This window comes from Strix uralensis, chromosome Z (assembly GCF_047716275.1).
Source record: "Strix uralensis isolate ZFMK-TIS-50842 chromosome Z, bStrUra1, whole genome shotgun sequence".
Classification (NCBI taxonomy): domain Eukaryota; kingdom Metazoa; phylum Chordata; class Aves; order Strigiformes; family Strigidae; genus Strix; species Strix uralensis.
Genome location: NC_134012.1, coordinates 29429971 through 29454587, shown reverse-complemented (window position 1 = coordinate 29454587; position 24617 = coordinate 29429971). Strand labels below are relative to the sequence as shown.

Below are 24617 nucleotides of genomic sequence, written 5' to 3'. Positions count from 1 at the left end.
CAGAACCTTTTTCTTCCATATAGGGATGTGCTGAGACTACCAGAAAAAACCTCATCTTGAAAAATGCAGGAAATTCATACAGAGAAAGAGCAAGATAACAATTAAATTACTCTGGGTAGAAACTAATTCAAATCCTAAGCAGAGTAACAGGACTAACTGCAGTGGAGGCATAGGCATGACTTAACAGTCATAAATCAATTTTAATCTATTGATAAATGTAATTGCATTTTTTCTTGAAACTCAGAGGGGAAATTGAAAATATTACTTAAACCTGACAAAACAAAAACTGCAGCTAAGAATTCAAATGTATTGCTTCATGCAAATCAATACCCTCATATGGCTTATTGTTATTGACTAAAAAAAAAGTCACTTTCATTTTTAACAGAAAAGTTGGGTCTTCTTAGTTCATTTTTATTCTCCAGCCGAACACTCATCTGGAACTAACGAGTTTTTGAAAAATAAATCAAACTGGGTTGCTGCAAAGTCATCAGGCACTCTGGGGATGGGTAACATGATACTGTGCCTTTTACATCTAAGTTGCCAGTTTAAATTCAGTCTAGGCCAGGAGTCACTGAAGCCTACTGCCAGATGTTTCATTTCATGCATAATGGGCTGGTAGACTTGGTTCATTTTGCAGTGAAAAAAAAAAAAATTATATATGGTCTTGTGAAACTGTCACTGAAGACAGAATGGGTTCTGCAAACCAGATTATCTCGTATCGCTGAATCACAGAGTGACTGAGGTGGAAAGGGACCTCTGCATGTCACCTGGTCCAACCCCTCTGCTCCAGCAGGGCCACCTAAAGCCCAGTGCCTAGGACTGTGTCCAGATGGCTTTTGAGTATCTCCAAGGATGGAGACTCTACAACCTCTCTGGAAAACCTGTGCAAGGGCTGAGTCACCCTCACAGTAAAAAAAGTGTTTCCTGGTGTTCAGAAGGAACCTCTTGTGTTTCAGTTTGTGCCCACTGCCCCTGGTTCTGTCACTGGGCACCACTGAAAAAAGCATGACTCCTTCTTCTTTACTTTCTCCCTTCAGATACTAATTCACATCAGTAAGGTGCCTCTGAGCTTTCTCCAGACTGAACAGTCCCAGCTCTCTGAGCCTCCCTCTGTATGTCATAGGCTCCAGTATTTTAACTATTTTAGTGGCCCTTTGCTGGACTTTCTCCAGTATGTCCATGTCTCACTTCTGTTGGGGAGCCCACCACTGGACAAAGCACTCCAGATATACCTCACCAGTGCTGAGTAGAGGGGAAGGATCATCTCCCTGGACCTACTGGCAACCCTCCTCCTAATGCAGCCCAGGACACTGTTAACCTTCTTTGCCACAATAGTGCATTGTTAGCTCCTGTTCAACTTGGTGTCCACCAGGACCACCAGGTTGTTTTCTGCAAAGCTGCTTTAGACATTGGTCTCATCAATGTGTCCCTCTAAGATCAATGGTATCTCTCTGTGAAATACAGGTCTTCCATTCAGATGGGGTACACGCTAGGAATGAAATGTTTGAAATTGCTAAAACCAAGCAAAGCTGACTTACCTCTGTGCAGGGCTAATACACACAAATGGGTACCAGATAAACTTATAAATCGCTTTTCAACTGAGCTAGAAAAATCTGAAGCAGTTAACATACTGCAAGGTGGTATAAAGAGATGTGATCTAGACACATACTGAGAAACACACAGTTCAGATAACAAAGAAATGTTCTGTTTACAAATCAACTCCTAGGCTTGTTGTACGTTCAAATATAAGAGTTTTGACCTTCCAGAGCAGCAACATGAACTGTAGATAGGTAGTTCAAATGTTTACACTACCACATCTTAGTGCATCAAAACCTGATACCTCAGGCTAACACTTAAATAAACTGACATAGGTGGGTTGACTGCCTGCATAACTAATTGTATTCATGCCCACTGAGACCTATGGACATACACTTCCTGAAATAAATATTTTATTGCTTAATCACTTCAATTGTAATTAGGTAATGAACTGCACTTTTACTTCAAGGTATTATCTTACTACTTCAATTTTATTATTCTTATTTTAAACATGTATTGCATATCTTCTGTCTCTGAAGATACTTTTATGGTATTTGAATGAGTTCTTATTTTACATTCCGGACAGACCACAGTGGACCTCCCTACAGGAGACATTCCTGCCCTCTCATCCCTACTATAAAAAGATTTTTGTGGAACTCATAACACAAGGCCGCATCTATTGAGCTAAATTATCTCTTTATTAGGAAAGCACCAACACCACATTTTTCAAAATTACTGGAATTTTATTTGCCTCAGGCTTATGACTTGCAACCAAAGACATTGTGCAAAGAAAGCAAAGATTAAGTACACTTTAGGGAAAAGGTGATAATCCACACTGGTAACATAGAAGATCAGTCTGATGAAAGAAGCCATCCATTACACTATATAGATTGCAATATTCAATAGCATTTTTTTTTTAACCCAACTTTTTTTAATCGAGAAAAAAAAAAGTTAAGCAAAGTTTACAGTAGACATAAATTTCATACAATTCAAAAAGCATTTTTCTGAAGATCGTCAAGCATAAAGTGGAAAAATGTTTATGAGACAAAGTGGATGAAGGCTAACTATTGTACATTTATAAGCTATTAAACCAAGTTGCATATATGTACCACAGTGTAAAAAACCAATACAGAACAAATAAAAACTTTGAAAACTGCCTGATGAAAAATAAAATAACCAGTGGCTTTTCATGGCTTCTCCTGGTTATCAATGCTACAAAAGACTTTTTTTTTTTTGTCTTTCTGATGCCACTGAAAAACATACTATCAAATGATAAAACCAGACACAACCAAACCATTACCAAGTTAAAACCAGCCCATAGAAATATACTATCAACCCACATTTTCCATCAAAAGCTTTTTTTTGTTTTTTAACAATTGTTTTTTAAATCTTTTGAGGCCCATTTGGTCACAATATGTTACTTTTTTTTTTTTTCCTTTTTTACACCATGATATCATATGCTTGTCTGGCACTATCCTAAAGCTAATTTATAGAGAATGAGAATACAGAAACAACCCAATGTTTATTTGACAAAATGAATTCACTGGGTATAAAATAGGAGAAGGGAGAAGAGAAGGGGAAGGGGTCAGTTCTGCCAAGAAAATAAACCCTATGGATCACTCATCATCACTTCCGCTTGCTTCCGACTGGTCCTAGAGGTAAGAGACACAAGACAAGTCAGAAATTCTTTGCCAGTTATTCTGTGGAATGTGTTAAAGAAGGAAAAAAAAAGAAAGTAAGAGGAAGAAAAATAACAATTAAACTGACAAATCAAGACAGCCTTAAGAAAGGTACTATGTTATCTAATATTTCTCTTTTGTGACATTTCATTTAATTGCTATAGACTTTTTTAGAGAAGGAAAGACACAGAGTCAGGAAACACCATATCTTTCTTTCTATCCAGACATTTAAAAACAACTGGAAATGGGTCTGTTTTAATTTGCTGCAATAGTAGAAGCACCCCCCCACACACAGAAAAATCTTGCTAAGAGGTTTTTTGTCTGTGGACAAAAGCAAGCACACCATGAGGTTTAAAGGTTCAATGAAATTAGGAACAGCTCCAAGTAATAAGCTCCAAACTTCTTAGATTTCTTGTCTTTCAGCACTGGGACCAGATCTCGTAAGCACACCCAGACACAGTTAACACTCCCACCCAATTCTCTCAAGATGATCAATACAGATCAAAAATGTGCTTAAGCATGAATAATTGAGAATTCTGACAGCAAGCAGGACAGGGTAGAGACGCAATCACTGCAACCACTTCCACAGTCTCAGTGAACAAAACTTACATTTTCATCTTGATCCTCATCACTATCATCATCACTCACAACAGGCTTGGCTTTTGCTCGGCTTTGCCTCTTCTTGCCTTTTCCTTTCTCCCGACTTTTTTCATCCTTCTTATTTAGCTTGATTTTGACTTTCACTGACTTTGCTGCAAGAAGTTTAATAGCATACATAAATGTAACTTTCAGTTACCAACTTTTAAATGCTGTCTCTGTTCACAGAAATTCACCCCTGGTAGCAGCCTGAGAAGATATTCCCCTCTGTTCTTTAGCTGGACTATGGAACAATGAAGCAGAGGTATTTGCTTTTATTTCCCTACTTCTTGATAGTTTTAACAATAATTTGTATTAAACTATAAAGAATAACTTTAAGTTGACCATGTGCATCTTCTTTTAATTCTCAGAATGCATGGCGTCTACAGGTAGTATATGGTCCTGTGAGAAGATACACATCTCAATATATTTTCTTCCTTGCACATAGAAATGTTTATCCTTCATACAAACAGATATTTTTTTGTCTTTTAAACTACAGAAATGCATTGTGGAGGTGACTGCCAAATTTTGAGTCAACACCTTTCTGAAGAGTATGTTAAAATTCCTGATTACATAATATCTAATAATTTCCAAATGAACTGCTAAATTTGCATGCTTTGCACACCCACGTGACGTACTTGGAAGAGCAGCTCAGGGCCAAGAACTACAGTTTCTGTAACCAGACAGATGGAGTAGTTGGAGAGTACGGGTAGATGTATTGGGTGGCAGAAAGTGGAATGAAAGGATCCCTCCTTTTCCACTGTATCATGTTTCCCACTTGCAGGGACTGAATGAGTGTCACCTCCTGCTTCTGAAACAGTTTCACTTAGTCCTTGTTGCCATGAAGAATATTTGCAACATCTTCTGGTTCTTAACCAGGTGGTAAGTTTTATATGTCACACCATGCCTGAAGGTTGACCACCCACGGATAAAGACTCTCTAGTCTTTCCAGGCACTTCTCCTTACCAATAACATGAACAGGACCAGAAGGGTTTATAAACAATCATGGCCAATCAGATCTGCCTCCACAAAGCACTTATGTGATTTGTTTCTGGCTTAAAAATGGTTTACTATACTCTAAGAGTATACAGCCAGAAGACTTAAGCTGAATGTTAACGCCCAAAGCAGCAAACTTAGTAAAAAGTTACTTTCACCAATGGAAGATAGAACCTTATAATCAGTCTCCATGCAGAAACTGGAAAATCTCCCAGATGTACTTTCTTTTCAGTATTTAGCAGGGGACTCACATTCTGATTCTGACTCTTCTTCTTCTTCTTCATCTTCATCATCATTGCTTTCATCCTCGCTTTCCTCCTCTTTGGCAATCTTCTGTCGTGCACTTTTGAACACAGACTGAAGAACAATGGAATCCTCATAGATCTACAGTATGAATACAAACCTATGTTGGAACTTTAAAGTCAAGCAATATCAAAAATTCATAGCATAGACCTTAATTTCCAGAGCAAGCCCACAGAGTATATGGCCTTTTCAAACACTGAGTAACAATGCTTGTTGGATGAATTTTACAATAAATGCCAGCATTAATATTTCATGCTCTAAATGATGACATTCATCAGTAGTGAGCCACAGAAATACAACTCTTAGAATGTACTGCATCTAAAATGTCCAGTTAGTGTTTTTATATTTATTTATGTATTTTATTTATGTATTTATTACCACAGGAACTACTGTGTATTTTTATTAGATCGTAACAGCCTTGAAAAACTGCCAAAGCAACAGACTTCAGCAGTAAGCACCTTAATTAAAAAAATCGGTTGTTGTCTAGCAATACAGTTGATAATGACAAATGGCTAACCCTCATGTTAATTATCCTTATTTCTTTCTGAAATCCAAAGTGGCTAGAAAGAAAGTAATTTATCCCAAGCAGCTCCTTCCTTCCTTCCTTCCTCTTAGATTTAAAAAGACTGAAAATAAAAAAATAAAAAAAAAAAAAAAAAAAATCAGTGCTTGTTCTAAACTTCTCACCTGCTCTCAAACATTCTGTAGCTTGCTCTCAAACATCAGATCTTCCCTTTAACCTCAACCATGAGGGGACTCTCAAGAGTGACTGGGCTACATTTGGCTTGTAACACATTTCTCAGATTAACACAGTAAAAGTCTTGTTGCCTTGCTGAGTATCTGGTCCTTCATAATAACCTTAACAAATGAGCTTGTACATTTTGTTTTGTAAAATGTTAGAAGTCAAGCATTGGACAGTTCAGCACTAAACAATTAAGAACCATTAACAGAAGGGTACAGAGTCATAGATTGTATTTGATTTTATCATCATTACCACTCGTACTATCCTGGCTGTTATACTACTTCTTTGGCTAAATTATAGACTTTATTGTATCAAGGGACACTGGGCATTTGTGAGAAAGATAATGGAAGGATTTTTGGTTGCCATTATACAATCTGTATGTTAAAACTGATAAAACTGTTCTAATACTTTGCAGGTTAAGCAAAATTAATTAGAAAAACTTTGTTCAGAATACTTTTCATGAAGTATGCAACCTTTTTTCACCTGACCTCCAAGTCCTTTTTAGGAAAACTGCCTCTCACTGCAGATCACTCCATATTATGAAGTACCACTGTGCAATTTGTTAAAAGATGTTTGACTGCTCTTGACCATGGTAGAACTTCTTGACATATACATAATGATCATGAATATTTTGAAAAGGCTTTTCTCCCATTGTCTTATGACATTAGTGGGCTGTGAGACCCCACAGCTTCCTTCCTCAAGGTCAAATGATTATTGACTTTCTCTTATACCTGCTTCTTTTCAAGTGAGCTATCGAGAGAAGCACCTGAGCTCCTCCTGAGAAACAATTTATTTTTCTTACGCAGAGGCCTAGCATACCCCATTGTTCTTAAGAACGTCTCTTTCAGCTAACCTTGCTGTCCTTTCTCAGACCAAACACAATTAAAAGACAAAAGCAATTAAGGATGTGTATAACATTATATCTTTCTAATGCTGGTCACTACATATTTAAGGTATCACTGTGACCCAGACTTTTAAATGGAATTTCCTAGGGAAATAAAGGGTTTTCCAAAATTATTTTAACCTTCTTAACATGGAATTATGGGTAATATTCAGTATCTTTTTTGATCCATAAAAAAACCTGGGGCTGCTTCAGGAAAAGCTGTGGAGATAAAGTTTTCTTGTTTTGACCAAAATCCAATTCCAACAAGTTTCAAAAAAAAAAGCAGCAATGGCAGTGGAACTTCCTTCAAAAGGGGAGAAGCAATGACAACAGAACTTTATAACAAATGACAACATTCATGACAAATCTTCTGTTTCTATAGACACATACTACTTTTAACTCCTTACATGTCTGTGTTTTATTTGATCACTAAAACATGAAGAACTTTTCAAATTGCTGAGGTTGCACTGAGGACAAAAGCCTCAAAACACAAAGTCTGCCTCTACCTGAAAACCCCTCATTCCAGCTCAGATGGAACTGCTTTGCTTCAAGGAAAAGCAGCATGCATCATACTAACAGAACAAACACATGCATTTTCACTTGAAGTCACTGTGTACTTAAACAACTGCCTGAATTAGCCTTTTGGTTTTGGGTGCAGACACAAATAATCTAGTTTACTGAAGTGAACTGGTATGTCACAAAGGTGGACCCAAACTATTACAAAGAACATGAAGTAGCCTTAAAAACTGGAAGACAGCTGCAGGAGGACTGCTGCAGAAGTGTCCTGCAATTCACTGGAAATCAAAATAAATGGTATGAGAAGTTATCAGAAAGAAACCTAAAAAAAATCTTAGATATGAGTTATTTGGGCTTCATGCTATAAAAAGCAACAGTAGATCTGGTAATTAATGTTGGTACATTGGAATGGAAAATAATACTGCAACACACTGACACAGGTTGGGTTATTTCCAAACAGAGCAGCAATATCTACTTAACATTTCTACCCACTCAGGATTATTCCTGCCAATTCTACCACCGCTGTCTAAAAACAGACCATTTTGCCATTAGCAACTTGAGTCATTCTGATGAGAATAATTTGATTATTTTTTTCATTTTGCTACTGATTTTTATTTGCTTCTTTGTACCTCCTCTACCAACTTTTACCATTTTCTAAATTTTCAGTGATACTTCTGGGTATTACCTTTCCTTTTTTTTTTTCATTTGTTATCATTAGATATTTACAGCTGTTTTACTGCTATGTGACTATGGAGTAAACTGGCAATTTCCATTTGGACAAGGTCCTGCACACAGGTTGAGGCAATCCCCGGCTCAAATATGGGCTGGACAATGAGTGGACTGATAGCAGTCCTGTGGAGAAGGACTTGGGAGTACTGGTGGATGGAAAGTGACTGAGCCAGCAATGTGTGCTCGCAGCCCAGAAAGACAACCATATCCTGGGCTGCATCAAGAGAAGTGTGGCCAGCAGGTCGAGGGAGGGGAGTCTCCCCCTCTACTCCACTCTCATGAGACCCCACCTGCAGTGCTGTGTGCAGATCTGGAGCCCCCAGTGTAAGAAGAACGTGGACCTGCTCAAGCGGGTCCAGAGGAGGCCACGAAGATGACCAAGGGGCTGGAGCACCTCCCCTATGAGGACAGGCTGAGAGTTGGGGTTGTTCAGCCTGGAGAAGAGAAGGCTCCAAGGAGGCCTTTAGCAGCCTTCCAGTACTTAAAGGGGGCTACAGGAAAGATGGGGAGGGACTCTTTATCAGGGAGTGTGGTGACAGGATGAGGGGCAACAGTTTTAAACCGAAAGAGGGTAGACTCAGATTAGATATAAGGAAGAAATTCTTTCCTGTGAGGGTGGTGAGACACTGGAACAGGTTGCCCAGAGAAGTTGTGGCTGCCCCCTCCCTGGCAGTGTTCAAGGCCAGGTTGGACGGGGCTTTGAGCAACCTGATCTACTGGAAGGTGTCCCTGCCCATGGCAGGGGGGTTGGAACTAGATGATCTTTAAGGCCCCTTCCAACCCAAACACTTCTATGATATAATATGACATGTAGTAAAATTTTGTCCCACACTTCCTATCATAATTAATTTTCTTATTAAAATGTTTGTTTAGCTATTTATAGGTTGTTTCCATATAACTGACAGTAAGAATACCGCACATGCATATTATAGAAAACATTTTCTGTCTCTAGATAGCAAAAATAAAGACAAAATAATGAGCTGTATTCAACAATCCTTCATAATTAATTGCACGCTCATTTTTATTTTTAAGTCTCAAATTTTAATATAAACTCCCCAGTTTAGCTAAGGGTCATCAGTAATGTTTAGGAATTTGAAGGATGCATTGGTATTGGCAGCATCAACCTTCAGCTTGCTTTTACTTAGGTTTCTTCTAACAGAATTTTTTCCCTCTTGCACATTACAGGAGTTGTTGTAATGTTTTCTGTTTCAACTTTACATCACTCTATTTGGACCTCATCTATAAAAATAATAATCCAAGACTATGTTTCACTATAGTTAGACAACTTTCTTATCTGTCCTCTGGATTTTGTAGTCTTGTGGCAGTGTCCTGTGCTGAATTCACAGCACTGAGCATGTTCATGTATGTGAAACATTTGTTTGAGATGAGATTTTGCCTTCTAAACTTCTGACACTCAGCTGGGATTTATTATTACTGTCTCTTAAAACAGACACTGATCTTTCAACATAAAAAAAAAAAAAAAAAAAATTACCAGAGGATTCAGAGAGTAAAAAGCTTCATACACAAAGCTTTACGGCTGGACAAACCTTAAATCTGTGTCTTCCATTAGCAGAACTGAAGAGTTCACTATGAAGTGTTTCCTCAACATCCTGTGCTAAGCTGTACTGTTAAATCTGCTCCTTCTATCACCCACTGTGGCAAACCCAAGCTGATGTATCACTCTACATGTACTGCCTTTTACCACAGATTTGAATAGTCTTATAGCAGCTCTAAACTACACACAGATGAGAAAAAAATGATCTCAGAATTAGAGTCAAAACCAATTTCTCTGCATGCACACACTGCAGTTGTGTCCAGTTTATTCTGAATGTCTCTAAGAATGGGCATTTTTCTCTATTCAAAGTAAGAATTAAAACACAGGGTTTATGTACATAATATAACAATCCACAAGCACTGAAAACATTAGGCAGGGGAAACCTGTATGTTTAACACAAAGTGGTTCATTCACACCTGTGAGCCCTCCAAATTGAATGTCTGAGCATTGTGACACAGCAACATGACATCTTTCTCCAAGTCTCCAAGACTCCGATACTTATGGTTACGAATTCTTTCCTGTTGCATTTGTTGAGGAAATGAAGAGAAGTATGGATGGGCAGTGGTTCAGAAAGAAAAACAAGAGACAGGACACTGAATTAATGTTTGATTTCAACACATTAAAAGCTTTCTCTTTAAGAATTTTACCTAAGCATCAAGACATGTATCTGTTTAAAATAAAGAAAGGAAGTCTTAAAGCATATCATAACATATTACTCAAAGAATACACCAGGGTAATTAGAATAGAAATTAAGCAATTGCTGTGTGAACTGGAAGGGACAAAAGCAACAGAAATAGAATTCTTTTGGTAAAAGGAGTTCCAGTTTCTTCTTTTTAGCACAGAAACAAAATAAGCTATGACGTGAATGAAAGTCATAGAGTTATGACATCACCTAACATGCAACAAGCTGCCTAAACCCCATCTGCCAAACTGTGTTTGGATCTGACCTGGCTGTTCCAAGATGTGATGCTAGTTTAGGGATGACTATATTCCCCTAGAACCATTAAACCTTTGCAAACACTGTGTTTTTACCAAAGACGTGCTTACAGATTCACAGTTAGGTCTTTGCAAAAAAGACACTGAGATGTCTTTTCTGAAAGTGTCATTCATGTCACACTGCTACATTTTGATATTCTGCAATAGACACTAAACAAAATTCCTAACAAGGTGTGCAATCTAAGCCACAAATACAGGTACATGCAATATTCATGTTGTAATTTTAATGACAACTTCATGCTTACTCTTCTGTATAACAAAAAGAAATACAGGAATCTCCACTTCCAAAAAAGGTTCTTACCTTTATCTTTTTGAAGTCTACTGGTTTCCTAATCAATTCATAATACTCTGGTAATTCTTTCCTAGATGGGAGCTGAATGAAGACTTCACTTAGCTGTCGTCCTGAACTGTTGAGAAAAATAAACCCATAATGCAAAGAATTACTACCAACTTCCTCACAAAAACCACCATACAATCTAATCATAAGAAAAAAATAATCACAATTTTTTTCTTTCGAAGAATTAGATATTGAACCCCGCTCTGATTTTTTAATTTAGTGCACATAATTTACAATTTAAAACATATCCTTTGTGCTGTTGTCCTAACGTATCACCATCACTACAGGATTGTATGTGTAGGAGGCTTTATGGAAGCAAGATCAGGATTTGAATCTGAATTCCACAGTGGTTTGCCGAGTACAGTCTTATCCTTTTCTCAGTTTTGTTTTGGAATTTTTAGCAAGCATCCCTCCTATCACTATAGGTTTACCTTCTTGGTCTTTTTATAGTTGTTTTGTACCTCCTCATCATAGCAAACCATTTGTTCATACTGATTTTCATTATACCAGATGCTGATTGCTATCAGACTAACTAGACATTACAACAACAAAAAAATTAACTTTCATTAATGACTGTTAGGTTTCTGGGAAGATCATTGTAACTGTATTGAAAATCACTACTGCCATTTGCACTTCTTCAGTCATCTGTAATAAGTGACGGGTTGTCTAAAAACCTTTCATACTCTAGGAACATTGCCTATCACTTACAGGTGTTCAGAATTTCTAAGATTTCCAGATTTCCCACTGTTAGCTATTTTAACACTTCCAAATTGAGGGGAGGTTTTATTCTTCTTATTTGTGGCTTCCCAAATAATACATGGCTATAAGTCACCTGGAGAGGAAATGTTTGATGGCACTTATGGGCTTAGTCTTTTTTTTTTTCCTTTGCGCATGTCATTTTTCTCACAAAGTAGCAGGAAAAAAGTTCTGCTGAGAGGAACTGTAATTCACTGCACATAACAAACACAAGCATTTCCCAGCTCACATTCACATGCTTCCTTCTCTCACAGCTACTTCAGAAAGGCCCTGTTTTCTCATTTGCATCTTTGGCTGGTAACTCAGGGATACCAAACCTTCACAAGAGTTGGGCAAGAAGACTGCCAAGTCCTGGTTTCCACCTGAGCTTCTCTCTTGTAGTTACCCTCCATAGTGGTGTGGGATCTTATCAAACATATTAAATTAATACTAAATCAAAGGTTAACTGAGGCAGTTCTGCCATGGAGCATAAGGATAAAAAGCACAGAACAGCTCTGGTCTTTTAAAGTCATGAATGCCTGCTGTATCTTAGGCATTTCTTAATGCCTGAAATAGCATCAGAACTTGAGGAGATACTATTTTTCTTACGGACCTGATAGACCAATGAACAAGTAGGAATAAACAGAATTCCCTCATTTCCCTAAGCAGCTGTTGCTCACCTAATCCAAGATTTCTTATTGCTCTTGGTTTAGTCCTGGGACACTGCTGCTCCTTATACACCTTGCATCAGAGAGGACAATAATGTAAACATTTTGACCACAGCTTATCAGTGTTGTTCAACCAGTATCATGGATGTCAGCTGGCAGCTAGAGTATTTTTCCATCCAATGCAAACCTAGAAACCAAAAGCCTCTGTCTCATCCTGACAACTTTTGTCTGACTTGCAGCAGCAGAAGCTGTTCTCCTCGACTGCTTAGCTGCCAGGCTGCCTCCTGGATTACAGTAATATCATGGCACATGCATGAATGCACTTCTGGGTGCTGCTGCTGCACAGTGAGACAAGGCGGCGTATTGTGCATCTCTGTCAGGGAAGGTGAGAGTGAAGTTTATCTACCCCACATAGCTGTTGGGGTAAATACCTCAACAGATCACTTGGACCTCACAGTCCAGACAGTTACTAGCAATTTCACCCAATAGATCTAATTTATGTGGGAAGCACCCTGTTACTGAAATAGAGGAAATCATAAAATGACTAGATAATTGTAATCCCAAATCTTACTGTTTCTCTCCTGACAACAAGTAATTGTGAAACTCAGGCCACTGCACCTCCTTTGGTACTGATTCACACCAAAGAGTCAAATTCCATACTTTCATACTTCCCCTGTCAAAGTGGGAGGTGTTTATACTATGGATTTAAAGGCACCAATCTTGCTAATCATCTATTCGACTGACTATGTCATGCCACATGACAGAACTTGTCTTCACCTCAGACTGCACTCTCAAAGAGAAACTGGAAGCAATACAAGGAAAAGCAATGCATTAAGTACACACTACACAACTGACTAAATTAACATGTTTTTCTACTTTGCAAATTGAGGACTATTTTTTTTTTTTGTGTTAATAAACACAAGTGTTGAGCACTCACAACTGCAACTGCAGTCAATGAAATTTGTTCTGAACCTACAGAACACTAACTACTCTGAGAAACCAGATCTCTGGTGCCCAAATGGTGTCTTAAAATTTAAGCTTCTATTCCTAATTTGTAAAATGAGAATAAAATGTGAAAAAAGTTCTGTGTCTGCAAAATGTTCAGACTCCTTATGAGCATTATAAAGAAGCCCACGGGGAATTCAGCCACTCAGTAAGTGATCAGTGCCCACCTTGTAAATGCAAGGCACTGGTCCTGTGGAAAACCAAAGCAAAGCAGTACACTGTCATGGCATTACACAGCATACTGTAACACTCCTCTCTGAGGGAATCACATTAGGTTTCCACCTTTTTTCTGTTATATCCTATTTTTTTGTTTGCTTGACTTCACAAACTTAATACAGTTATTTTAATAAATCTGTGCAATATACTGACATGTGATATACATGTAAGCTAATCCTTTAAAAAGTGTGAAAAGTTGCTTTCAAAACTTTGTGCACTATGAATCTGTATTTGCTATGCAGAAGGACTGTGTTATCATTGTGGTGTTTTAAACTCCAGAAGCTTTCTTTTAACAGAAATAGCTATTTGAGAAAAACCACCAAACCACTGATGCTGGTGCTGCTTCAAACTATGCTTCAGAGTCTAACAACATTTAAGTATAAAGGAAACAGCTACTAATAATCTGATTTTAATCAAATTTTAAAACATATTTAGCATATTTGTCCTACTAAAAAAGCTTCTGATGATCATAGAGCTTTTAATCTCATGGCTATATAATATTTTTTTCTCTTTTTACAAAGATGCACCCACCCTTATTTTGTATTTTATATTAAAAATATAACAGCAGTAAATTATTAAACATCAATATCTGATTTTTAAGATACAAATCTAGCCAACTGTGATTTGTCCACATGTTCTATGAAACTACGAATGCCACAGAAAACCTTCAAGGCTTGGCCTGATAGAATTAATTACTGAGAATCATTTAAGGCTGTGAAAGAAAAAGCATTAAGGGCATGAAATATGCAACAGACAGAAGACTAGTGCCTGATTTTGCCTACTGAGATCAATAACAGCTTATTCTGTTCTATCATTTTTACAGAACCTCATGTCACAAAGAAATATTATCTTCTGCTCCCTTTGTGTATGTGCATCTATACTGTAAATTAACGTGATCTTTCCCTACATAATCTCAAATGGCTGTGTTGTGGATACAACAGGAGAAAATTAGTAATTATTAATGCAACTGATTTTAATCTCTGTCCCCACTTTTGTAATTAGAAAATAATAACCACAACTACCACACAAAAATCATGCGCAGTAAAAATCACTTACAGTTGCCTAGCAACGAGCAGGATATGTGCTGAAGGGAAGAAGGACCAGAATAAATTAAAAGACCTGACTGCGAAAGAACCATGAGTGACAGTTCACTGCTACTGCATCAGCTCAACATCAGCTAGTCCTATGCATGCTCACATAAAAAAATACTTTCATGCCATGTGAGTTAAAAATACCACTCATTTTTAAAATATTTTTGCTTAGAAAAATATTTGTGCCCAATGTTTCTGATTTTCTCTGATTTTTGCCAAACTGCTTACAAGGTGTATACAAGCATATATTTCCACCCAGTTAGTCAGTATTATCTTCAGTGGAACTAAATGCAGGAACTATTAGGCCTCATTTGTACAAGGATCCCTTTGTATTTGTTTCCCCTGGCAGTATGTGGGCAGAAGCAAGCCACCACTGACCTATCAAAAGTATTAGTACTATCAACATCCTTTCTCCTTTGGAATCAAAAGGAGAGACAACCATGAAGCTGAAACTGCAAGACATTCTTGTATTTCTGGCAAATTTCACACTTTTAACAAATACTGAAATTCAATTTAGAGCAGGTAGAATGAAGAGTCCTGCACCCTAGTCAGAGTGCTCACAATCGGAACCACGGTGTGCAAATTACAGCTCCTCGTCAAATGCAACTCACAAGGATGCTCTTTTAAAAAAAAGCAGGGGGGTGGGGAGGAGAATTAAAGTATCTTATACAGCAAGGTGGTTTCCCTGTATTTAACAACTTCCAATAGTAACCCAGAAATGTAGGGAGATGCTTCATTTTTGTAAAATGTATTTAATGGTTCTTCCTTTTTGGAACTGACTGCAGTAATATACGGTGGACCTGTCCCCATCACTGAAACGGAAGGGGGTAAAAATACTTAAAAATGTAAGCCCTGATTTTGACATATGGCTATGTACTCCATAACTTTGGCTTGGCTATAAATAAGAATTATTTACTTTGCATGTTTGAACACTCAAGAGTACCAGTTGGCATAATTAATTACTAGTTAGATTAGTAATTGCTAATTACATTATTCACCATTTTACAACAGTTAAAAACTGGCAACTTGAGAAAACAGCTGGAAATAGTCTGAATAAAATCGATTTCACATACAGAGAAAAATACACTTTACCTGAGCTATATCCTGTCAAAATTAGAATACTATGGACACAAATTTAAACATTTTGTCTTTAATAATGCAGTGATCAAAATGCTAAGCACCACAGACAGGGGAAATCTCTTGCCAAGCAGGAAATATGGACAGGGCATAACCACCCCACCCTTCAATTTTCTTATTAGTTTTATTAACATGTGGTCAACAACCACCTGCTATGGGGAGAAGGCTTTGTGAAGTTAACTGGTACACTATGCAAGTTCTTACCTTAAGTCTCACAAACAGAGCAGAGAGCACATAGATCACAAATGAAAATCACTGTAACAGAACTATCAGTACCCTGGGACTCTTGAAAGTCAGCTGTTGCTATCTAAACAAAGCTAATACAAACTAGCAGTAGCATCAAACTGGTACCAAAACAGGAAACATCAAACTCTAATGCAAGGCAGGACAGTGGATTTGTAAGGAAGCTGAAGGATTACAAGGTATGAAGTATCATTCTTTTTCTCCACTTAATTTTAACAACCAGGAAAGGGAAGCTACACTTAAAGCTTATCTTCCTCTGAAATAAAAAAATGAAGGAAAACTTTCAAAAGAAGAAAAACATAGTTTGGGGGACTAAGCCTGCACGTGCATAATGCAGGCTGGGGCTCAAATTCGGAATACAAATTACTTATTTTGAAAAGAACATCTATCTCCAGTAAAATTGTCCCTGCTTTGAAAAGGCTAAAGCATTTGAACCGGATGTACAAGCTAATTTTGCTTTCTGAAAACATAACATACGTATTACACATATGATTCTATGATTATCCGTTTCTTTGGACATTCCTAATTTTAGAGGGAAGGAAAGGCAGGTTAAAAGCATCGGTATTGGAAAAAAGTGCGACAGTAATGCCAGGCTCATGTATTTCATCTTGCTCTTTTCTAAGCAGGTGTTTCACACTGCAAGATTAGAACAAGGTACAAGGCTGCAAAGGCACCTAAATCTTAGTTTAAGAAATAATTGCAATAAAATCCCAGATTAAAATGTATTATTGCACACGTAGTCTGCAAAGATGATGCATATACTTTACACTGGAGAATTAGGATCAACTGTGCAATGGGAAAGGTGTTTCCAGGTCCCTGAATCTAGAGCTTTGGTATTGTAAATCATCATATAATCATTTTTTAATCAGGAATAAAGCCCAAATCTATCTAGGTATTTCTGCCTCACTATTCCAAAAGGAAAGGTTCAGAACTCTTAGTTAATAACTTGAATGTATGCATGAACGTTCATGCTCATACAACCTTGTGACCACCATCCTGTATTTTACTTATTTCTACACTCTCCCTGTGTTTATGCTTCCCTTCTTTCCCAGGTGAATTTACTGAGAGCAATCATCTTCCCCTCTCAGATTGTGCTGCGTTTGGATAAACAAACCAACCTGTTTCCTCTTGCAAGACTCTCCCATGCTACTTATCATTTAAATAATTATTTATACTTGTTTCAGCATAAACTAATCTTTCTTGAATGGAAAAGTAGTCCTCAACTCAGAAGCATTAATGGTGTCATATATAATGGCATACACATAAAATGAGTATTTCCTCATCCACACAGGCAATAGTGTCAGGGCCAGGCTCCTATTTTCTTGTGGCTGGACAATACTGATGGCTTGTAGTTAGCTTTGATCAGTAATTTCTTTGCCCAGGTCATACTTTTTCTGTCAGTTCCACATGATTAGCTTCCAACTCAAAGAAACGTTTCCTATTTTTAGTCTGTAAGTACCTTATAATGCACTGCATTTCATGCCAGTTCTTTTACTCCAGACTTAACTGTGTTCAGTCCTCCATAAATACCATCCCAATACTGATATTTAAAACTTATACATTACAGTCTATGCCAACACCAATTCTTCAAGAACTTTTGTGATATCTTCAGTTACATCTTTTTCCTTGTTTTCACTCAGATTATACATCTTACTCATTAGATCTCCTCTTTCTTTCATATTAGCTTAGAATTTTCCTGTGGTACCCTAACAAATGCTTTACCACAATCATAGCATCATGGAATGGTTTGGGTTAGAAGGGACCTTTGAAGATCATCTAATCCAACTTCCCTGGCATGGGTGCGAAGGGACATTTTCCACTAAATCAGGTGAATAGAAGTCAGAGGATTCTGGTCATCTTTTCTTACTTTTGCTTTATTATAGATTTATTCTCCATTCTAAGCCATTATAGATGAAATCTAGATTAACCTAGCTTCACCTATAATGGCAAAGCAGTGTGGAAGAGAAAAAAAGGCTCTGCATCTGTAGTACTGCTCTGTATCTACAGTTGGCAACATGTTTTATGGTTTGATACTTAAAGCTGAGCATTAAGAGCAGAGTTGCAGTTAGAAAAGGTAGCAGTGAATTCAACAAGCATTTTTACTTCTTAACAGTTTGGAGTACTTCCCCACAGTTCTTCAAATGGAGGTATGACTATTTGTTTCAAGATTAACAAAGATAAACATGAGATATGATAAAGAAATGCTTATCAACACGAAGAAAAGCATGAAGCACATCACCCAATACTGGAATCCAAAGCCTGCAAGAAGCAGATATTGTCAACTTGACATGGACCTTAACAGCTCTCACACCAAAGGAATCCAAACAGTTGAACATTTTCATAGTGCCTCACATCTCTGTCCTTTTTCTCCTTTTTTAGTATTTTCTTTATTACATGGCAGACACCCCAGGTACCAGAATTCCAAGGAACTAATGCAGTTAGGCTGCCAGTCAAGTCAAATCTCAGCATAAACACTGAAGTTTTCTCTCCTTCAGTGTGTTTGTAGTTCTCTAGAAAGATCTGAAAAAACTCAGCTCATAGCTATAAATTGCTCTGTAACAACTATTAAACTTATCGTTAATGGAATGTTTCATTAAAATCAGTATTATGTTGGGATGTGGGATGGGAATAAAAGGAAATACGAGAGTAGCTATACAGTACTGCATAAAAGAGGAAAATCTAAAGAAAAAACTTGTATGTACTGAGGACATGACAGAGATAACAGTAATTTGACCTCAGTGCTAATTTCCCCTGCCTTGCACAGAGTTCTTTAACTGGGGTTTGCAAGTAGCTGGATATCTACCTCTGAATTTCCTTTTCAAAGAAACATATGCTGCATTTCTCTACACTGAACACCTCAAATGTTGCTAATTTGTCTGTTTAATCTTATTTTGACCTTTATATAATAATTGTGTAGCTCAAACTTCAGTTTACTAGAGCTTACTGCTTGTATTATTGTAGCCTCTAGCTTTCCTAGACATACAGAATCCAGCCTATTTTGTTGGATGCTTTTTAAATAAGGAAGGAAAGGATTATACTTGTCCCCAGATGCCTACAACAGAAGTCAAATACAAGACAGTTAGGAAAGTATTTGGAGACTCCTTCCCTGCATCAACATTATACAGAATCGCCAAACAAAAGCAGCCAACTGGTACTCCAGATTTTTGTGGGCACCAGGGAAAAATGTTTTTTTAAAAAGGAAGATTGTAACAAGAAGAGAGAAGTGGTTCTATATTTACAAGGAGCTCTTCTCAAAAGCAAGGGAAAACATAAGATAAAGCACACATGTATTAGTTTAGCATACACTGATTTTTACTTATTTTATTGTTTTATTGATTTTGTTTGCCTGCTGGCTTATTAACTGCAACAAAACTTACTAAAGATTGTAGAACTGATTTTTGACAACGTAACTCAGGCCTAAGTCAGTAAGATTTTGGATATCGCCTGACCTTTTGGGGCACAATCAGTTTTCCGTGGTCTGGATCAGGCCTCTGGACTTTTATAAAATAGAGAGGAAACATCTATTATCACTGAAAATTTAAGCTAAAGACAAAGACGACTTCAAGCATTCAAATACTAAATACACATAAAACCCTTTTTTTCCCCAGATGAAGCTCATGGCCTACTTTTCTTTCAATTAACCTGTCCCTCTATACTTGCCCCAATTGCCTTCACACACACAAAAGCCCAGAGCTCAACAAACATGAACCCCCAACAAAGCTGAAGGGTTCCAATGCCTAAAACCCACTTAATTCTCAAGCTGCAAATCTTGAAAATGTTCATCGAACTCTAGAACAACCTCAGTCCCAAAGATTTTAAGGTATTAAAGTCTCCTGATGCCTAAATTTGCAATTCAGTTCTGTCCCAACTTTCATAGGACTGGGTGGTTTGATGCTAGCTCACAAATAAAATCACAATACAGGAACTTGGAACTTGTCAGCATAGCTCATTGCACTGAAGAGCTCAGTTTAACAGCCATTTTTAATTCCTAACAGAACAGAGCTCCATACACTTTTTAAAGTGGGCACCAATTCTGTCTTACATAAGTGTGGGCTCCTGGGAGAGGGAATAGTACGTCTTGTCACTACACAATAGCACAGTGGTTAACTTGTTTGACAGAGATTAGATATGAACTTCCTGGGGCACAAGTGACAGGAAAAAATCTTTAACCTCCCCTGTGACTATCAGTAGCTAACCCCTACTGGAGACTACAGGAAGTAACTCTGCTTGCTAATTTACAAATGAGAAGTAGGTGCCCTGGTCAGAAGTGCTTAGCTTCAGGAGAAGGCTGAAGGTCAGGGATCCAAACTGAAGAGATGCTTTCTTGCAGCCCTGACTGGAATACCTGAACTTTAAACACTTCTCCCTTCTCAGCTATTTTGTTAGTTGAGAGTCACAGCAAGCTGAATACAGAGTTTGCAGACAAATTCCTGCTCATCATGTTAATTCCTGTGAATCCTGTTCCAAAAAACTTTTCAATGTACTCTAGAGAGAGCCCACAGATCACAGAATGCTTCATTTCAACAGTTATATGTCAAAAAAGTAAGGCATCACAACTCTGTGTGCTTCACCAGATACCATGCAAGTTAATCTTTTACAAGCAGGCAAAAAAGAAAGAAGTGCAACTTTCCACTTGAAGTCATAGACTGAAAGTTGTTTACATGCAAAAATTGTACCGCTACACTTGTGTGGGTCACCTAATGCATATATTTCTTAATTATCTCTGAATTTATTTAATATTAATTTAGCTTATAACTGCTCCTTATATGATTTAAGTAATTCAATATATAGCAAAGAAGGGATAAGTACACAAGAAAGTTTTACTGATTTTTGGCAAACAGAAGGTGAATTAGAAAAATGCAGCTTTCTCAAACAATTCTGATTCAAAGATGCTATTATCTAATTCTCAATTTCTTCCTCATGAAGCATAAAAGATTTTCAGTTTAAAACCCTGCAAAATAGAAGTCTTCAAATGACATTTCAGATTAGAAGCAGTATTTTTTCCTAGGGTCTAGCTATTTAGCATTTTCTTATGCTGAAAATAGGGATTTCTTGACAAACAGGCTTCCACCTCAGCTGTGGAGAACATATTATGCTCAGTAATTCTAGTTTTACCTTTGGCGGCTCAGAGGCTCATGATATGAGCCCTACATTATTTTGGGCAGTCTTTCAGGTCATGGCAAGACCATGTTAATTTGCATTAATAAATCTGAGCCATGTATTTGAAAAGATTAATCTTAACACACACTGCACCAGTAAACTGAAGGAAAATCCTGCTCAAGCTAAATGTTCTTAAGTACACCTTCTGAGCAGAATGACTTAATTTCTGAAAGAGCTCAGCTCTATGTCTGCTTTCTGTATTTGTATTTCAACAACTTCCTATCAAATGGGTCTTTAAAAAACTCTACAAAGAGTGAGACTTACAGGATCGGGCCCTAAGTGGAATTACTTTTCAAAAATGCTGTAGCAGCAAATCCTTATAAAGACTGAAAACAAATATGAAGCCATGAAAAAACGTAGAGAGAGTTATCGACAGAGAGGGAGAGAGCATGTGCAACAGAGAAAGACCATCTCCAAGCTCACCTATCCTTGTAGTTTATCACAGTATCAATGATAGCATTCATTTGTTTTGTCAGTTTGGGTGGATTGGGTGACAGCTTCTCTGCAGGAGGTCTGCCTCTTCTTTTCTTTGCTTTCTCTCCATCCTCCTTCCCAGAATCTTTATCCACATTTCTTCGTCTCTTCCGTTTTTTAAGCCGGACTTCCTCTTCCATTTCTTCCAAATTGCCGTCTTCAATTGCCTGACAACCACCGATTCAAAAAGTATTATTTTTAAACAAAAGAGATACTGCAAAAGGAAATAACAAACTGTATTTAAAAACAAAAACACAACACAGGCTGCAGATAATTCAACTCAAAATGTTCAGCTTATTTATAAACAAGAGTACAACAAGAAATTGAGTTACTGGCAATCAAAGAGACACTAAACATTAATTTGTTCTAAGAATCCCACTATCATCTAAATAGATACGTGTTTATCTGAACCTTGAATTCCACACCAACTCAGAGTTTCACAAACAATAATGGTCTGTTGTACTGTGTCAGTAAGTGTACAACAAACATTCATTTGTTCACATCAGTGGCAGTTCTGGCTTATGTAGTTCCATGCAAAACAGACTTTGATATCGCATGTTTTCAAACAGGTCAGTTTAAACTATGCTTGGCTCACAAAGGCAGACACACATAGTTCTTTGTGCACACAAAAAACACACAGATATTTTATGCAGTAATGACTTCTCTTCCAAATAGTTTCAGCAACTTTCAAATTGCCTAAGTGTTAAAACCATCTCTAAAATGTATCATTTTCTTCTAGAATAGTAACCAACAGATAGGCAGAAGCACTCACTGACAGTACAGTGTTTTACTGTAAAAAGCACTCAGAACGTAGAATGCAAAAAACCCCCCCAAAATACCAAACCCCACACAGAGTCACAAACAATGAACACTAGTTACCTGGATGTATGCTTTTAAACAGACCCAGCAGCACTATGCAGAGGGATAAAAAAATTGCTACAAAAAACCAAACTAGAAATGAAGGGAACCTGTTTACACACTGCCTGTCAGATCCATGTCAGAAAGCCAGAAGCTGAACTTTTCTTGATTTGGGAAAGCCAACAAGAGAAAAGAAGTAGAAGTACTGGGTCATCAGAGAATTGAAATTAAAAATAAAAAAATACAAAAAAAGTCTTAAAACCAGGCTTTCTGATTAATGCTTTCTCAGAACATAACTGACATTGATATTTGTCCCTTTTGCCTCTCAATATTGCCTTGAGTACATGCAAATGCTAATCAATCCTTTCTCGTAGCTGAAAGAGCTCTAATCATAAGGCAATTACCTTCATTTCCCCACAGCACCAAACATGGCTAATATTTATGATCATGTGAGCATAACAATCAATATAAAAAGAGTGATTACAGCCCAGACATAATTTTTCTCAATTGTGTACAATGTCTCTTGAAAAACGTTTTGTGAGAAAAATCTGATGCACAACACAAAACAACCTGGCATGTTAAAAACACCAGTGGGATTTTGAAATCTGTTTCCTATGCATCCTCCGACGTGCAAATCCACAGAACAAACACGAACACAGAATCCTGAGGGACAGCCTGAAACTAGGCCTTAATAATCAAAAGACAATTTACATCATGCTTCCACGGCATCCAGATAACCACTATGAAGGAGGCTTGAGATCTTATGAGTTAGGAAGAAAAAAGGAAAAAAAAAATCTGCACACAAATTAATTAATATACATTTGGCTAAAGCAGGACACCCACTATAAACCACTGCAGCTAACAAAGATTAAGAAAAGGAAATTTCTCTGCATATCTTGGAAGCTATAAAAGCCAATAAATACAGCATGCAAGGCTGTCAATAGTTAATGTCATTGCTCTCCTTAAGCACTCAGTTGTACATTGAAATACGGAGAACACTGACTTTTGATGTGTTACACACCTACACATGCCTGTGATGTAGTTCTACTGAATCTTCAAGACGGCAATGAAAAAGGATATTTACCTTACCACTATCAGCAGGCCGGCTATCGGAAATCACAGTTAGTGGGGATAAAATTAACAAGCCAGCAAAGCAGCGAGCTGCTAGTCTCTTCATCAGCTGATCAGGAAAAAAAAGAGAGCTGGGGAAAGGCTATGTTTTCATATACAAGTAATTTTATTTTACTGAAAATTTAATACTGAAAGGATTGTGGATACTCAAATCTGCTGTTTCATTCTACCTACTACAAGGCCCAAAGCCTTCCTCCTTCAGCCTGCTTTAATATTGACAACTACTTATCATATTTTTCCCCTTATTATTCTAGGCATCCAAATTAGATTTTTAGCCGGGCAGTTACTGATTCTTAGTAGCATTTTCATTCTAATAGCATAACTAGACAATTTCATGTATGATTTTAAAACAGGTTGCATGCATTTTAAAGATGCATTTATTACAGAAAATATATTCCTATTGCTCCACAGTGAACAGATCAGGTTTTTGTTACTGAATCTGATAAAAAAATCTATTCTGATTTACAAGAAATTAAAAACCAAACCGAGTTATCATTTTGTTAACTTTGGTAACATGTTGTTGTCCTTCAGAAAACTGGTATTCACTTAACTAAAATATATTTATATTTTTGTTTGCCTGAGAAATTTTCTACCACCAAAAAAATAACAGTGGTGCTGTCATCACAGAGTTTAGTAACATCTCATTTTAGAATTCTGCATAAAATTCTTGCTTGGAGTAGGTACTGTTTTGGAAAAAAATACCAGGACAAAGAGAAAAGATAAAAGAATTTTTAATATTATATATAGCAATGTAGTAATGACCAAAAAATCCCTAAAACCCAAGTAAACTAACATATAGTCTTGCACTTTTAAAATTAGTGACTAGCAGATAGCAAATTAATCCTTAGCATACTAGAGATCTGCAAACAAGTATTAACCTAGCTAGTAATAGTAACTTAGCTATAAACTTAGCGAGTAATATATCAATCGATTACTGTACTCAGCTTTCAAAATTTAAACACATATGATCCATGCATGTGTGTATGAGCAA

General features: G+C 37.2%; 1 protein-coding gene across 6 annotated transcripts in view; it reads right to left on the bottom strand.

Annotated features, from left to right (window-relative positions):
- Positions 1-2213: 2213 nt before the first annotated feature.
- The window catches only part of SMARCA2 (SWI/SNF related BAF chromatin remodeling complex subunit ATPase 2), a 123657-nt gene continuing 101253 nt past the window's right edge, over positions 2214-24617 (bottom strand). For all 6 annotated transcript variants that reach the window (XM_074857128.1, XM_074857127.1, XM_074857129.1 and 3 more), the window contains 6 exons: positions 21587-21804; positions 10873-10978; positions 9992-10093; positions 5099-5231; positions 3825-3967; positions 2214-3188 (listed from right to left, as the gene is read on the bottom strand). In XM_074857128.1, coding sequence (XP_074713229.1) covers positions 3153-3188; positions 3825-3967; positions 5099-5231; positions 9992-10093; positions 10873-10978; positions 21587-21804 — 738 coding nt within the window. In that variant the 3' untranslated portion in view covers positions 2214-3152. The remainder of the gene's footprint in view (positions 3189-3824; positions 3968-5098; positions 5232-9991; positions 10094-10872; positions 10979-21586; positions 21805-24617) is intronic.